This window comes from Esox lucius, chromosome 2, assembly GCF_011004845.1.
Source record: "Esox lucius isolate fEsoLuc1 chromosome 2, fEsoLuc1.pri, whole genome shotgun sequence".
Lineage (NCBI taxonomy): Eukaryota > Metazoa > Chordata > Actinopteri > Esociformes > Esocidae > Esox > Esox lucius.
Genome location: NC_047570.1, coordinates 22,374,276 through 22,392,253, shown reverse-complemented (window position 1 = coordinate 22,392,253; position 17,978 = coordinate 22,374,276). Strand labels below are relative to the sequence as shown.

The 17,978-nt window shown below is 39.9% G+C and overlaps 1 protein-coding gene across 1 annotated transcript in view; it reads left to right on the top strand.

Moving 5' to 3' along the window:
• Positions 1-1,175: 1,175 nt before the first annotated feature.
• The window catches only part of lmo1 (LIM domain only 1), a 42,266-nt gene continuing 25,463 nt past the window's right edge, over positions 1,176-17,978 (top strand). Inside the window, exon 1 of the mRNA XM_020052123.3 lies at positions 1,176-2,049. Within this exon, the coding sequence (XP_019907682.1) occupies positions 2,028-2,049 (22 nt within the window). The 5' untranslated portion in view covers positions 1,176-2,027. The remainder of the gene's footprint in view (positions 2,050-17,978) is intronic.

Here is a 17,978-nt window from a genome sequence, read left to right as displayed (position 1 = left end):
ATACTGTTTCAGGATTCATTAATGGTAATTATGCAAATGTTGCAATAATCTTAGTCGATACATGTTTAAGCATTTTAAGCTGGGAAAGCTTAAACCTATGAAACAAAGTTGGTTTGGTCTATCAAGCTTGAATGGTTCAAGAAAAAGAGATACTGTTAGCATTCCATTAAAGTGATTTCTCTAGTATGAACAGTTCATGAGATACTTTTAAAAGGTTAACTAATGCCAATTATGAAAGTGTATGGAAATGTCAATATTTATCAGTGAAAAAGGTTTTTAAGACCTGTAAGTTGGGATAGCCTTAACATATGAAACAACCTTTGTTTGGTCTCTGTATCTTGAATGGTTCAAGAGATACTGTTAGTGGTGTCCCATTAAGGTCAACGAAGAACTCCTTTTGAAATGTTTTACTAAAGTTAATGAAGTGTTAAACGTGTAATACAAGCTAAACATTTTATGTATAAAATATAGCAACATTTTAAATAGGAAGCACACCATTCTGTGTGTCTTAAAGGTTTAACAGTGTTTCTAGTGTAAAAGGTGAAAGAGTAGTGGTTCAAATAACAACCCTCATATGAAATATGTTGAAAATTGAACCTGGGGCCTCGTGCTATCAAGCTAATTATTGTCATTATATTAATTATTATTAATAATAATAATAATAATAAAGAAGAAGAAATAATTTTAAGATTTAAACAGGGGACACTTGCTTCGCAAGCCCAGTAATTATATTACTCGATTCGAAACTGAACCTCCTATCTAACCATTAATCAAAACGCAGCCCATCTGTTGTGCTGTCTCTTCTAAAATGAATGTTTATCTATGTATGATAAGTGGGTCTGCTCTGGACAGAGTAATCACCGCACTGTTATATTCCCAGAAATACAGATATATGCAATTATATGCGAATTCTATTATATCCTGAAAATGGAGGAGTGAGAAATAATACGCACGTGTAGTGCGCAACACTTACACAAAATACCAAAACTATATGTGTCTCAGGTCTCTCGTCCTATCTCGAACACACACGCAAGCGCAGACACGCACAAATGCACGCACACCGGTACCGCTCTCTTACTTTTACACGCATGCACACTGGCCCACGAACACGCACTCACTGGCAGACCAATCACACCCGCGCGCACACACCACACACACCGGGACACACACGCACGCACACTTTCCCTTAGCTGTGCTTTTGTGTTTTGTCAGAATTAATGAGAAAAGTTCCCTTGCCCTAGGGGTAATTAGTGTCCTTGGAGTTAAATAAGCTAATACTTAGACACCTCTCTGGCACAAGCAATTATGTTTGTGTATTGAATAATTGATTCAAAGAGGGGGGAAGGGCTGCTAATCAGATCTAAGCATAATGAATTGATTTAATTAACAGGGGAATCCGAGGGTCTCTGGGAACTGTGCGCATTTATTCAGTAGCAGGAGCGAGTGCAGCACATAAATTGGGAGAGAAAGACAGTGTGAGTATGCTTTTAGCAGTTGTCAAGTCTGGAATTGGATTTCTTGAATATAGTTACAGTTTCGGAGCAAATGAGAACGGGAAGAGAATTTTACAGCGCGGAGAGCTCTGTCGTCTAGTCTAAGCTTTTGATCCGAGTACAGTTACACATTCAGTAGATGTTATTGCTTTTCATTCCTTCTTGTTTTCGTATGGAAATTACGAAGACCAACCAACATTGTTTTACCGGTGTAAATTGCAGTTGCAGTTTAGTCCGGAGAGGCAATTTTCTATGTTTAGCGAAAGCAAACTGAGCACGGGCACCGCTCTTTCTTTCATCGAGAAATTATCAGTAGAATAACATTCAACCCTGCGTACATTTTACAAAGATTTCCGTTACTAAACCAGATACAAGCCAAGCGTTCTTGCAATTTAGGTTTGTTAAACGCATAAGGAAGATTCAGTCGCTTTTTCAAAGCCCATTTCCAGGAGAAGCCTTGAGCACACCGACAGTTGAAGCCTGCTGGAGCCGAGAACGGATCGCCTGGAGCCGGACTCCTCGTTCCTCAGGACGATGGTGTTGGACAAGGAAGAGGGTGAGCAACATCCCCGACAATGTGGTATTTTTTCTGGGTGTCACATTTAACAATGCTTTTTTTTATTTTTATTGGGTAACCCTGAATAGCCTACGTTAGGATATAACCCAGATGCCCCGTCCGACGAGGACAGACTACGTCTAGTAGACTTGTGTTTGGATAGATAACCGGTGGTTATCATTATTCGCGTATTTTGGGTCGTGGAGGATTTTGCTCACTACTTCCAACACCATCCATTCGAAGTTTTCGGCACGCATATACTCAAGGTTGCCTATTTAAAGCACGGATTAGGCTACATGTTGAGAGAAATTTGTAGTTTAATGTTTATAATAAATTACTTCACATTGTGGGTAGGCTATTGCAACCGTAGCAACACAACGCGCTGCAAACATGTTCCCACGTTAACACTTACCCTCGCATTCTCTGAAGTTACAGAATCAGCCCTTTGACATCTGCGCAGGCTACGAGATGACATCGAGTGCTTTTAAATTGATTGCAAATTATGGATAGTATAAGGCAATAGGGGTTGCCGTTTCCTTTCCTAATTCAGTAGTTATTTGGTCTATTTGGAAGTATGTTAGGTTAATGAGTGAGGTAATCCAAAGCTGCCTGTCCTGGCGTCCAATGTTGTATGTAAATGTAGTGTTGCACAGTTCACACAATGCAACCATATAATATATCTCATTTGGTGTGTATGTTTGTGTGTGTGTGTGTGTGTGTGTATGTATGTGTGTATCTATCTATCTAGATATAATTTACAATGTAGAGTAACTGTTTGTGAAGCTGGATCCCTTTTCAGTTTTTATAAAAGTAGGCCTACTATCAAAACTACTTTTGTCACTGATGTATAACTGGTGTATGGTTTAGGCTCTACCTTCCCTCACAGCCCTCAGTGACCTAAAATAGGCTATTCTTTTTTGTAATCTCTCAGAGAATATTGTCATCACACATTTGGTTTTAGCCAGAGGCCTTCCCCCTGAAAGTAATGGCTTGCATTTGCGACCCATTATTTATGTTTGAAAATGGATATTTAATATCTCTTAGCTGAGCATCCTTTCACTTACCCATCTAAAAACCAATAAAGGGATTGCCGTAGAAACATAAATTGGTCTGTCTGGCTGAATCCATGTTGTGCTAATGTACCCAGATTAACTCAACTGTAAATCGTCTCCTTTAGATGTCTGTCTTGCTAAAAGTTCCCTATATGATTCATGATTCAGATTGCTTTTAACAGCTATTGGCTAAGCAATATGGTAAATGTACAAGGTGATGCAAATGGCATTAGAGAGAAAGGATGCACAGGAGCATGTAATGCAGTCAATACTACATTAACTACTGATGCCCAATTACAGAACCAGGGAGAGTGGCTTTTAGGAGCATTAGGACTTGCAGAAAAGCTGAGATCACCTGCTGCTCATTGCCTAAAAGCTTCACCCTTTGCTTGCTGGGGCAAACCAACTGCGCTGGCATTTTGGCAGGGATGGGGAGAGAAAAAGCTGCTTGGATCTGTGCTCTGTTATGCTACTGCAGGCTGTTAGGGCTCCATTGGCTCTGAGGATATTGTATGCATTTCACTTTGGCCATACTAAACATCCAGCTATTTAGCCTGCTGTACATAAAGCAATAATCTGTGTGTGCGCACGCATACTTTGGTTTTGGCTCGCCCATTAGGGAGTTTAATCTGGCGCCCCACTTGTTAAAAAAGTATATAAACAATGAATTCTGTTTATAATGCTCAAAAGTATTTTTCATTCTGTGTAGGTTTTTTAGTTACAGATATTGTTCAAAACATGCCGTTCTGTAACTTACTACTCTGGTAGCAGCAGCTATGGGTGCATGTCTCTTCACACTAGTGCTTAGATTGGGTTGCCTATATGCTATGAGGAGGAACTGCACCAATGAAATTGCCAGGATATATAATATTAACAACACAAAGTAAATTGACAATCCTGGGGTTCACAGTTGTATGCTCAGATCTTCTGGGTCTACTCTCCTCTATGGCACCAGGCAGCTTACTTATGCAGTTTTTGAATGCTACAGTTAGAGGTCTAGCTCTGTAAGACTAATTGTGATTCATCAGGTAGACAGCAGATGGTCGCAAACTGTAATTAACTTAAATAAATCATCATAACAGTCATTGGGATCCTGAGACCTGATAAACTGGAGGTCTTCCAACAAGAATCGGAGGACAGAGATACACTAACAGCTAGGACCTTCATGGTCCTGGTAGACCTTTGTTGCCAACGTGGTTTTCAGATATAAAAAAAGTTGGCAAATAATTCATGGCATGGTCATGTTTGGTTTTAGGATTAGTATAAAAGGGGCATTAGTGACAGGGCAACATGTTTTGTGGACTAAAACTGTATAAAACCCGGTGTGTCACAAAGCATGATCAACGGAAATGGCCAGCTACAGGAATTTTGTTGAACAGAAGAGTTGGATCATATTTATTATTTCAAATTAACCAGTTATTGACCTTTAAGCAGCTACAGTATCTACAGCTTATAGCTAGCTATAGATTCCTGGAGACGAACAAGCCAACATGCCAATTTAAAATCTCATAGGCTGTGTTTACACAGACAGCACAATTATTTTCCAACAAGTTTGTCTTATCCTATTAAATCTGCTTTGAATTGAATCTGATAAATCTAAATCATATATCTAATCTAAAAGACTCATGAATGGAAAAAAGACAACCTTAAATTCTGAAATGAGGTGTTAACACCGACGTTTTGCTTTGTTTAATTGCAATTTTCACACTGTCCTTTTGAAAAGCAATATTTTGGGTAAACAGAGTAAACCTATGAAAGGGTAATAAATGTGTAATATATTTGGTTAATATAATCACTTCTTTGAGGTGGATCTCATAATTACACATGTGTGTATATTCGTGCATTTAGTAAAACAGTCGATCATGTCATTTCAGCGTCGCTTCACCATATGCCAGTAATCGCCACAATTAATATGACATCAGTGATATAAAATAAGTGTAATTTACCAGAAATGTATGAGTGGTTTGTGGGTAGAAGGGTGCATTTGCCCATTAGAATGTTACTGTTAATGTTTACTTTTAAAACCACCAGTAGCTAGAAAATCTCAACAGTTCGTTCAACGTAGTGGTAAGTGTGACAATGTTTCTCTCCAACCAAGGAGCCCAATATCGCTTTTTTAACATTGTTTTTAAGTTTCTAACTTGTTTGCAAATGACAGATGATAGGCTGCATACATGATTGATGGACAATAGGAGCCCCTTAAACATAAGGTTCCCATATCTGGGGACCCCATTTTAATTAAGTTTAGTATATGAATATGGTAACTTACCTACAGAAACAGGAAGTCATGCTTAAAGCTGAGCAACTTGGCTTTCCACCACTGCCTTACAATCTTTGGTGTGACTGAGTGCCATAGAAATAAAAAAAATTGTCATTATATTTAACCTATTAAATAATTTAACGTAATATGGGTATGACTCTCAAATATATCAAGTGACAAGAGCAGGGTTTTTTCCACCAGCACCCGCTGTTTTACATTAGATACACCCCACTCCCTGAAATAAAAACACAAATGCCCAAAATCCAGCAATAAACATTGATTTTATGTGTCATTTTTTATTTGTTCTGCCATACTTTTCCAATGTATTTAAAATGATTAGAAATAATAGGTACAAGACTGTAGATTTGATAGAAAACAAACCAGCAATGCTTCTGGGTTGATTTTTGTGTGAGCAAGTGATACACAACAATGCCTGTACCATCCAATCACAAAACAAATACAAGTCACAGGATCTGTTAAACTGTAGCAACCACATGATAGTGCTTGGTATGTTCAGCAACATATGACTTGACTTGTATCTGTTCTGTGATTGGTCAAAATAAACCTAAAGGCTCATGCTGTAGTAACTCTTTACAACCAGCACTGACAGTAGAAACACTAATTCCCAACACCGGTTGAAATCGATGCACAGGGCATCAATATACAAATTGTTTTACAGCTTCGAGAGAAAATTTTTAAATACACTAATCATAAATGCATAATATCACCACAGCTAAAATCTTCGTATGTTGTGGAATCCCTTATGTGAGCCCAATTTATTTTCCTATCATGAAAATCATGCAGTTGTGCTCTGTAACTCTAGTGATATAGCTAAATGTGTGCAATTCGTTCGGTATGAATAATCAAATCATTGAAGTTTTGGCTATGCTTTTGAAGAGGTAATGATATTACACGCAAATCGTTATTTATTAAAAACTACCCAAAACTGTGCACAATGGTCAACAGATGGTGTGTAGTTGATCCCCCAGCAGGCAAAGCAAATGTACTGCAACATGTTTTTTTCAGCCTGTTTTCATGAGGGTAATTTCTTTGTTTGTAAAAAAAAAACAAAAAAAAAACAGAACAAAACAAAAAACAGATGACTACGATTGCCTGAGTTTTATTGAAACATTTGCAGTCTGATGCCTTGCAACGATCTAGGGGGGAAAAAGAGGCAGCTATCGCTCATAGAGCAAAGCTAATTTTGTTTCCCACTTTACAAATCTCAACTGAGAAAGTAGGATACCAGTCAATACACTCGTCACCTATATTTGGACACCTGCACATTTTCTATTAATCTTTGGATCTAATGAGGTTCAAATTCACATGGACTTTCAGCTCTCGTGTTATAACTGGTTTATAACAGAGATGTAACAGCACTAATGGGGCAAAGGTCTTTACCATTTCCCTATGTATGAACTGTGTTTTGAGTGTTGGCAATGTGAAAACAATGATGGAACCACTTGCTCATATCACACTCACTAACTAAGGTGTCTGTCCATTTCAAACAGCCAGTTCCTTGCCAACAACTAACCCAACAAAATCTGTATTGACAGATTAACCCAGCCTGAATAAAATCTGCTATTCTGAAGGTGTGTAGTGTGGAAGCACCACATCCTGAAATGACATAATACGGATGTCTGTGGAAAGAAATGGCAACACCTGCCCCAAATATTCCAGGTGAAATTAAAATTTTTTCCCCCTCTAATATTATGTTTCCAATTGACTTCTAATTCTAGTGGAAAAAGCAATTCAGCCATTTTCTTTCCTTCAAGGTATTAGAGACTATCAGCTGCAGCAGAAATAATTGGGTCCTCATTGTAGACATGTCTTTGGCTGATCATTCGCACCACTGGGCTTTCTAAGAACCTGGGCTGAAGAGAAAACCTCCAATCCTCAAACCTGATGATAAATTCTTGGTTACCTTTGCACTTTAATTTACGATCCCGCAAGCAGCCTGTCCAATGAAATTTGTACATTCATAAAGCATGTGATTGAAAAGCAATGTTTCAAATGAATACAGGGCCGTGATCTGTCTACTGCTCTAATAAAACTTGGGCTTCAGGCTCCGATTTTTATTTTGAAATAATAAGAATTGCTTCATTCTTTACCAGAGTTGCCATGGTAATTCTGTCTTGTAGCGATGGTATATTGATTTAGAAAGTGGACAGTAATATTTCTTTTTGGTTTTCCCTTTCTGCGGGTTGATTTCTAATTTCCAGTTTGAGATTACTTTTATACATTTCTTAAGTCATTTCACTTTTTTTCCTCAGGAATGTAATTTTCTTTGTATTTGCTATTTTCTCATCTTATTGGACTGTTCTTACTATAAATTAAACTTGCCAATTTCCAATATTGAAATCGTATCTGGTTCCTTTGCCCTAGGCCGTAAACACTGCTACAAGTTATTTAAATACATCATATTGTGTGGTCACATTCAGTTATTATGATTCTTTATCATGCCTCCTGCTTTCCTTATTGCAACATCTCTTTGTTTTCTCTTGAATACTTTTCCTGTAACGTGGGGTATCACTGACGTATAAGTGGACAACTGTCTGATAAACCTTGTATGTTCAAATAATGTCCTATCATGCTACTATTGTGAACTTGAATCATTCACTGTTTTCACTAACAGAAGACACATTGTGCAGTGGCTCAAATAGGGTCTGTACAGTGTAAAAGGGGATATCCCAACAGACTGACACATCCTCCTGACATCATGGGAAGTCATTTTTGTTTGCAGGCATAATATAATTCAGGTATAAAACTGTTCTAATGTACAGTATGAACTCCAATGAGATTTAGGCATGTAAATCATAAACCCAAAATGAATTCTCATTTCATTCCAAGCATATGGTCCTACCATAACAGTTCTCTCGGTTTAATATGCCACACAGCACTTCAACAAAAATATTCACACCCAACAAACTGAATTTTATGTCAGTAAATCCATTTCACAATTTTGAACAGTAAGTGCTTGATTCCGTCTGATCTGCAATGATCTTACATGCACACATTTCTTACCTGACCTAAATTTGTCTGCCATTCCAAACCTCCTGGGTGCTCATTTATAACTGTTACGTACACTTCATACTAAATGTGTGCACCATTTCTGAACTAGTCTGCGCAATGAACATGCACAATAATGTTGAGATTTATGATCTTGGTGCACCCCAATAATACAATCATTTTGAGGGAAAGTAAAAAAACTCACCAGCCCATTCTTATACATCTGAATTTGAAAACAAATATTTAGACATGGACCTACTGTATAAATGTTTTAATTATTGCCCTTTTCAGGCCCCCAAATCATTTATAATTAACAAATTACAAACATGTGGCCCTCCATTTAATTTCAAAATCCTGACATGGCCCCCGCGCCCAAAATGTTGCCCTCTTCTGATTATAGGTCCACTACGTAATTGCATGTGAACGCGCAATCTGTACCTGAAAAATAGTGACAGACATCCTTATTTGTTGTATTTGAATTAGGCTGTAGCAGTTTCTAAAGGAAACAGCAATCGGAACGTTGATTGTTTTCTTTGGAGGTGATTATAGAATGTTAAACTTTGGCTGTACACAGAAACATGACCGACAACAGGTTTTTGGAAGACAAACTTGAATAGGACCTAATGTTAAGATTTTACTCTTCCTACTAGCTATGTTAGTCTGACCCGGTGCATACACTATTCCATACAGGCCACACGCTTAAATGCAAAACCTGTCAAGCTGTTCAATTCAACTGTAGGCCTATGTTACGTTACATGAATCTTATTGACTCAAATAAGATGCGTATTGTCCAAATCGGAATAGAGATGAAAGTTGTAGCTTGTTATAGGAATATGAGCCCATCATAGTCACAAAATGTGAGGAATATATTCTGCAGAGTTAATGAAAATGTTGTCAATTAAATGTCTCCTTTTCAATTCTGTCTCCTTCAAAATTGAAAAATTCTGTTTAGGAACGATGTTCCATTGAATGAGATGCGACAAATGTTATCCTAGCTTATAACAGGCCAAGACTACTGGATGAGTATAAATCACAGGAAATGTAATAACTCTTTACGGTGAAATATATTATATTTTCATATGCCAGCTTTTGCATGACATCTGGTGCAATATTCCAATCAGACATGAGTGTTTCACATCAGAATAAATATACATATTCTGAGTGCACAATATGTATATAATTTCCTGTGATTTCAGTGGAAAGAATGCAGACAGGGAGACACGTAAGCATGATACTAGCACCTCCTTCCTATGGTGCAAATGGCTGCTCTCATCACGGTGGCAAACTAACTCAATTATGCACTCCCGAGCTGTTGAAGACTCCTTTTGTATCCACACGCTCTACACATTGATGCAACTTCGCCCAACTAAGATCCATTTTAATTATGTGTCCTGGAAGAACAACAGACGATTTCTGTTTCTGTTGTCCTTAGAAATTAATCCTGACCTGCACTCACCTCTGTTTTATAAAGGGACAAAATAGTGTGAGGTAGGGTTGGGGGGTTCAAAATGTCAGTAAACACAAAATTCTCTAAAGCTCCAAGGACGCCTACTCCATCACTCCAACGTTACACAGAAAACCTTTTACAAGATCCTCCAACATGCTGACAAGCTGAGATGAATCGTCATTTTAGACCACCTTTTAAAACTTCTCAGAACAACCTTATCGCTCACCTTGGGTCCTAAGATGAATGCAGACACGGTTAGTGTTCCGACAGGGGTAATGCACCAGTCACACATACAGAATTGCAGTCTCTGACTTACACCACCCTGACTCACAACCCTACTGACCTTTGACTCATACAGAAGTAACGTTACTCTGCGTCACATTCTGGTCTCTTCAGATCTCTGTAATGGTGTCTCAAGTAGCCAGGCAGCAGAAGGGATGTCCCTGTCCTGTGGATTTACTCCTGTTGTTGGTACATACTGTATGCTCTGCTGAGATGCACTATACAATTCCATATTGATGATTTTACAGTAGGTGGGTTTTAATTTACTTTCCTCTGGACATAGAAGTATATACAATTCCCCTGACTCTTGTTGTCGTAGCAGGACTCCGTGACACTTTTCACTGAAAGGTGGAATTGCCTCATCTGAGGTGGACTGCTTACACATTCCCAAAGGCATGGAAACATACTCACACACACCCACGCACGCACGCACGCGCGCACCATGTTATCGCCTCTTATGTACAAAAGGCTAAATAATTGTATGTTTAGTATGGCCACAGATCAATTGATACAATACATCCCCTGAGCCAATGGAGCACTAACAGTCTGAAGTGGCCATAGTAGATCACAGATCCAAGCTGCTTTTTCACAACCCTTCCCTGCCAAAGGTGGTTTTCCCCAGCAAGCCATGGTTGAATCTTTTAGGCAATGAGCAGCAGGAGATTTCAAATTTTCTGCAAACCTGAGAAAACCTGCTTTGCAGATCACCTGCTGTCATATATACATAGGCACACCATCTACATGCCATGTTAATTAAGGTTACCACACACTTCTCCATTTCATTACAGCTCTCTCTCTCTCTCTCTCTCTCTCTCATATCACATCACTTGGTCATTCTGCGGTGTTCATTTCAAGCCCTATTTAACTTTAAAAAGACAACACCGGTATAATCTTGTTTTATGAGGTTTGTCTTCAAATTTGTCTCTAGAAGCGTTTGAAAGTTTAAAGCTTGTTATACGAGACGAGAGGAAACGCCAAGATAATGTCTTGAGCTGCTGGAGCCTCTTCAGCCTCGGCATTAGTAATGTCTGGAACCCTGTTGGGGGGATGCAATTCTTACAGCATTCTTACAAAAATATCAGTTGTGTGTTTTTGTTGCTGTAATAACCTGTTTCAGGTGCCACTCCAGAATATCTTATAGCTGTCCATTGCATTGATCTGGTGAGTGAGACCGCCGTGCAGTATTATTAAACTTACGCAAGTCAAACTGTCTTTGTCACTAAAGCTCCTAGCAATCATTCCTGACAATCACCCCTCTTTCAATGTCACCGAGATCTCGTTCTAGTCATGGTAGCCAAAATAAATGGGCCTTTCCAACATTTTTATACATTACCATAAGCATGATGAGGTTAATTTACAAACATTTGGATGCACCTGCTTTCAATGTAATTTGTATACATAATTTGTGTTCTTTAACCTGGAATTTACCTGTGTAACCAATATATCGGTTTTATGTTACATTTACTTGCAAATGTGAAAATGGCCAAAATAGGATATGAAAGATATGTAGACATACAAAAAGGCTGGGTTATTTCTTATTTTTTTTGAGGAATTTTTATAGGCTAGTGATTGCTGTAATGAATCATTTATGTGGAAATTGAATACAGCAACATAATTGGACCAGTGTCTGTTTATGCATGCATGTTTCCATTTTGAAACAAATTGATCTGCTATTATGCCTATTAACTGGAAGACCTTGTTAATTCCCTCCTGAAATGGTCCCCTGATACGTATTTGTGAATATTGCTTACTTGCTGTAAATGGAAGGCAGTGGATGTTGTAGGGCAACTGTAGGCAACTGGATTTTGCCACAAAGCAATTTGTTGGATTTCATGGTCAGGGGGGCCAAAACAACTATATATAAAATTAAATTAAAAAAAATAAAAAATTGTACATTGCAAAATGAACACAACCAACTACAAAGGAGAGTTTAGCTGAAAATAACAATAGTGTAAATGTGATTGTGTCTAATTGCATTTAGACACAATCACAATATCTATATTTGGGAATACTTATTTCCAAATATAGACACTGAAATATAGACGTGGGAATACTTGGGATAATAATTTTGATAGATTCCTGGTGATTTTCTGGATGGTTTTAACTTGCAGGCTGCCTATTTGCCAACACTTGTTGGACTTTGAGGGAGGTGTAGTGACACTGTAAACAGGAACTACATGAGGAGTTAATGTTCTGATACCATTTTTTTAAATGAAAGGTGTGGAGCACTTTTGGCTGCCTCACATCTTTTGTGTAAATTCCAAAGGATGAAGAGACTGCAGTGAGCAGAGGATGCTGAACAACAAGAACAACTACAGCTGAGCAATATGGATACAAACCAAACTGCGATAGATCCTGAACTAATCTGACAATGATGAATAGATCAGCAATGTGCATGAGTTATTTATTTATTATTCTGTGCTATTATTATTAATTATTACAGCCAGCAAGTGTTTCTTAATAATGCCCAGTTATAACGAACTTCACATTTCTATGGGCTACTTATACTAATGAGCTATATCAGCAAAATAGTTGTGGTAAGTGATTGGAATGGTTTATCACCTCAGCTCTTACACCAACCATTTCCAGCAGAAGTAGGCTACTTCAGATTCAGAAAGAATATACTTTTGGTTTATTCAGGCAACACAAGATTTTTCACATTAAAATATTCCCAAATAATGGCTATGATACTTATCACTTTAGATGTAAACTCTTTTAAGTGACTGTTGTCAAAAAGAGTAAGTCACATGAATCATGCATTTCAGTCATACAGCTTTATATTTTTTCAGTCAACATGTTGATCCATAACACATAAAATGCAAATGGCCATTGTCTATATAAAACAATACCACAGCCAAATGGTTTAGCCGTGTGCTGCCGATTTAAATGGGAGCCAGCTAATCTATTGGTTGAAGGAGACATTTGCAAGGTAAGCCCTCTAACGCCCACAAGGGGAATAGCAGAAAAGGGTATTTATGTCTACATAACCTTAAGCCATCCTCGTCTCAAGCAGTCCTGACCCCGGAAGTCGATCCATGGATGGGCCTGACTCGAGCAACGCGTGTCAATTACACCATTCAACGGCCGATGGATGGATAATTGCTAAAGTTACAAAAGTTTTTCGGAATTCTCATTTTTATACCCTACAGTGCTGTGGAATAACAAACCTAGTGTTTGCCGGACTGAGAGACCGATGGATATCTTACTAACTATTGCTGGTTTGCTACTCATAGGATGTGGCTTACCTGTCGAGGAGAAATGGCCAACAGCTTGCTTTTCAGGTCCATATCTCCTTGTGTATTACTCCATCATTTGAAAGAGATGCCTAAATTACAGTTTTGGGACACAATGACTAAATAAACTAGAGAATATCATTGGGGAGATGCAGAATCTACTGAGCATGGATAGCCCAACAATTACGGACTACACTACTCAAAAATTAAGAGAACACTTTAATCACACATCGGGACTCAATTAACTAAATAAAGATCATAAACTTTACTGTACATTGTGTAATTCGCTAAGAACAAAATGACATAACAACAGTCAATGGAAACCAAAATCACCAACCCATTGAGGGCTGGATTCAGACTCCAAGTATCAAAGTTAACAATTGAAATCACAGCCTGTTCCAACTTGTGTGAATTTCATCATGGCAACTCAATGTGACTCAGTAATGTGTATGGCTCCCACGTGCCTGTGTGCTCTCCCGACAACATCCGGGCATGCTCCTGATGAGACGGCGGATGGTGTCTTGGGGGATCTCCTCTCAGACCTGGATCAGGGCATCAGTGAGCTCCTAGATTGTCTGTGGCGCTAATTGGCGGCATTGGATGCACAATACATAATGTTCCAGAGGTTCTCACATAGATTCAGGTCTGGGGAACGTGAGGGCCAGTCAATGGCATCGATGCCTTCGTCATCCAGGAACTGCCTACTCTGACCACATGAGGCCAAGCATTGTCCTGCACCAGGAGGAACCATGGGCCCACTGCACCAGCGTAAGGCCTGACGATTTGTCTGAGGGTTTCATCCCGGTACCTAACAGCAGTCAGGGTACCGTTGGCTAGCACGTGGAGGTCTGTATAACCCTCGAAGGATATGCCTCTACAGACCATCACTGACCCACCGCCAAACTGGTCTTGCTGGATGATGTTGAAGTCAGCATAATGTTTAACACAGCGTCTCCAGACTTTCACGTCTTTCACGTGCTCAGTGTGAACATGCTCTCATCTGTGAAGAGAGCGAGGCACCGATGGTGGAGCTGCCAATTCTGGTGTTCTCTGGCAAATGCCAATCGAGCCGCATGGTACTGGGCTGTAAGCACAGGTCCCACTAGAGGATGGCGGGCCCTCATGCCACCCTCATGGAGTTTGGTCAAAAACATGCACACCAGAATTCCGCTGGAGGTAATTTTGTAGGGCTCTGGCAGTGCTCTTTTGTTCCTCCTTGTACAAAGGAGCAGATACTGGTCCTGCTGCTGGGTTGATGCCCTTCTACGGCCTTGTCCAGCTCTTCTCGTGTAACAGCCCGTTTTCTGGTACCTCCTCCATGCTCTTGAGACTGTACTAGGAGACACAGTCTTGCGACGGCACGTATGGATGTACCATCCTGGAGGAGCTGGACTACCTGTGCAACCTGAATGGGCTGCAGGTACCGCCTCATGCTACTGCAGTATTGACAAGGACACTAGCAAAATGCAAAACTAAAGAAGAGTCAGTCAAGAAGGATAAGGGGAGAGCAGTTGTCTGTGGCCACCACCTGCAAAACCTTTCCCTTTTAGGGGGTTGTCTTGCTGTTGCATCTCCAGTGCACCTGTTGTCACTTTTTCATTTGCACCAAAACTGGTAACATTGATTAAAAATGTCTTATGCTTCCTAACTGGACAGATTGATATCCCTGAAGTTTAATTGGCTTGGTGTTATACTGTGATGATTACTGTGTTCCCTTAATTTTTTTTGGAGCTGTGTATTTAGGAAATTGGCTATTTCAAATTTCCCTAATACCCTTTTGGATTAGCATATTTCAGTTTTTGTGTGGTGGAAATCTCCAGATGTCTATTGGCCTACTTCAATAAATATTACATGTTGTATACTTATTCTGAGAATTTAGATTTTCAACACTGCTTCATTTTTGAGTAACAGGGTGCCATTTTGAAATCTGATTATGCCACATGAGAATTTTAACCATAATATCATCAATAAATAACTCAGAGTACAGACACTAGCCAGTATATACACCACTTCCACAGTAGGTCAAATGCCCCACATACTGCAAGTACTACCCTCTGTGTATGACCCATGTTGATAGTCACTTCACTTGGTTCACCATAAAACCCTAGATTCAGAGGCCTTCGAGGCCCTGCTGTCCTACCGTAAATTCAACCTGGCTCATTATTTACACCACAAGGATATAGACCAAATAGGAGAGAGAGCTTCTTTAAATATTGTCCAAGGCCTATTCCCCCCAAACAACAGCCCCCTGTGGTGAATTTGCATTATTCAACCTTAAATGCTCCACAGTGTGGGGTTTCTTTTTTCCCTCCATTTTCAACTCACAGCGGACCCTGAATGGCACACCTGTCTACTGCCATATCCTTTGAAATAATAAGTGTGTTGTAATTGCAGGGGAGTGGGGATTTCATACATCACTTCCTAACCTTGGGAGTAACACAAACTTTAGAGGGCTACATTTATGCCTCCTGAATGTATTTTTAATGTGGGCTAAAATGTTTTTGGGCATTATTCTGTGCTGCATGGCGAAAAGCGGCTGTGACAGTGCTAATGGTTACATTTTGCCAGGAATCATGAAGTGGCAGATAAGATTGTCCCCTTTATCAAACCCTGAAAAGATCTGGTTGGAGAATAGATGGATTTATTGCCTTATTGAAATGCTAATGCAATCTGTAAAAAAAATGAATTGAATTCAGACGTATGAAGATGCATTCATCGTCCAGGTTATTGACAGCCTCCCTGGCAGGCACCGTTATGGAACTGGTGAGGTAGCTTGCTCAGGAAACTAGCCTGATGCAGGCTAATTTAGCCTTGTGTGAAGAGCATCGAGTTTGCCAGTACACAGAAGAAGCATAACAGAGGATGAATTAATATGCTAAATAAGGAAAGGAGTTGATTTAGCAACAGTTTACAACTGCTAACCTAACTCAGCTCTAAAAAACTATTGACACTGCAGGCCCTCACCAGAACCAGCCTCACATTTGATTGGCTGGATTTAAGGCGAAGCACCTCCCCCTCTTATCTCTCTCCATCAACCCTGAGCTTGTTCCCCTGATCTTTCTTCTTCTGAAGTTTTCTGAGGTCTTGGCGCTAACCCTGCATAACGAGGGTTAGGAGCGATGGACATTTCTCTCTTCTTTTTTCTCTCTTTTGAGGCAGGGCTGTCGACAGCTCACCTTCCAAAGCTGTAATCTCACCATGCTTGTGAACAACCAAGTGTTGGAACAAGTTGCCTTCTGTAATAACTTGGAAACCCTGCCAATTTCTTGTCTCAAAATAAGCAGTCATGAATTTAATTAGAACGCTGTTGCATATCTTTGTGATACATTTCTTTTAATTAACCCCATGTGAATAAATTAAAAATAATAGGGGGGGGGTGAAAGTGTGGAAAAAAACACCCTAATGAAGTTATCTGTTAATTGGGATCGCTTCTGCAGCCAAACCCCAGTGAGTAACGGGCAACAGGAGTTAACAATGTGTTCTGTAAGCTTCCCTGCCTCCTCAGAAAATGGCCCAGGGCCTTCGTGCTGACTTCAAGTGTAAGAAATGCACCTCTGACGTGATGGAAATGACCGGCGGCCTGGAGAAAAGGCAGCCCTGTTCCAGTCTGCTCTGTTGAGACTTCCCACACCGCGCTTGAAGCCAGGCCAGTGTTATTGCAGCCCTAATGTGGCCGCCTCATTTGGAGCGGATCAGGAGTAATTATGGTGGGGAAAGTGGCTGCCGACCGCGGGGGTCAAGACACTTGTAACATGTGAAAAGAGCAATTATTTCAGGAGACAAAACCCTCCCTTATCCTGGGCAGTGCCAGGGTCAATGCAAGGGACGGCTGGGCTCCGTTTCACCGGGGCTTATTAGCCACAGCAAGCTGCAAAGTTTGCGAGAGTGCAACTCGTTAATGAACAGTCTCCTCCTCATCGGCACCAGGCCCTGCTCTCCCCACTTACTAGGGGTGTTAATTATGTCATAATCAGAGCATGCAAGCCCAACCAAAACGTCCCCCAGACCCAAGTATTCTAAACAGAAATTGTTGAAAATGTGGTTGTAGTATACTGTTCTACTGTAAAGGTCCTATAAAGACAACCCACTAGACTAGCACAAAATGTGCTGAATATACAATATGCTCCAGCCTTTGAACGACTACCTCATGTGTGTTGTCTTTTTGTCTTTGACTGATATACTCCAAGAGTGAAGGGTAATATTTATCATAAAAAGAATCGGGGCAGTCTTCATTATGCTTATTTTCAATGCACTAATTTGTCTGCTTTCAGCTGGCGCATATTCCAACTGATATTATTACCAGATGTCTTGTGTTTTGTCTTGGCAATAGAAGAGAATCAGTGTCTACAGGCTCAATTACAGTAATGATGTGAGCTGATTGAAAGGGTCTGATTCATGCAGACAATGGCAGGACATCTGCCTGAGATTCCCATTAACCTCCACGGCGGCTGCCTCGCCTCGCCTCAATCAGCCCTGTCTGGGACAACATTCTATTGTGGATCGCCATGGCCACAGCGTTTACAGTTAGAGAACACAAAAGCCTAGGTTTACAGCTCCAGCCACTTCAGGTCACTACCAAATTCACAGCAAGTTAAACTATAGCAATGCCACCTCTGGTTAATGAGATCAAATGGCTACAGCAGTGT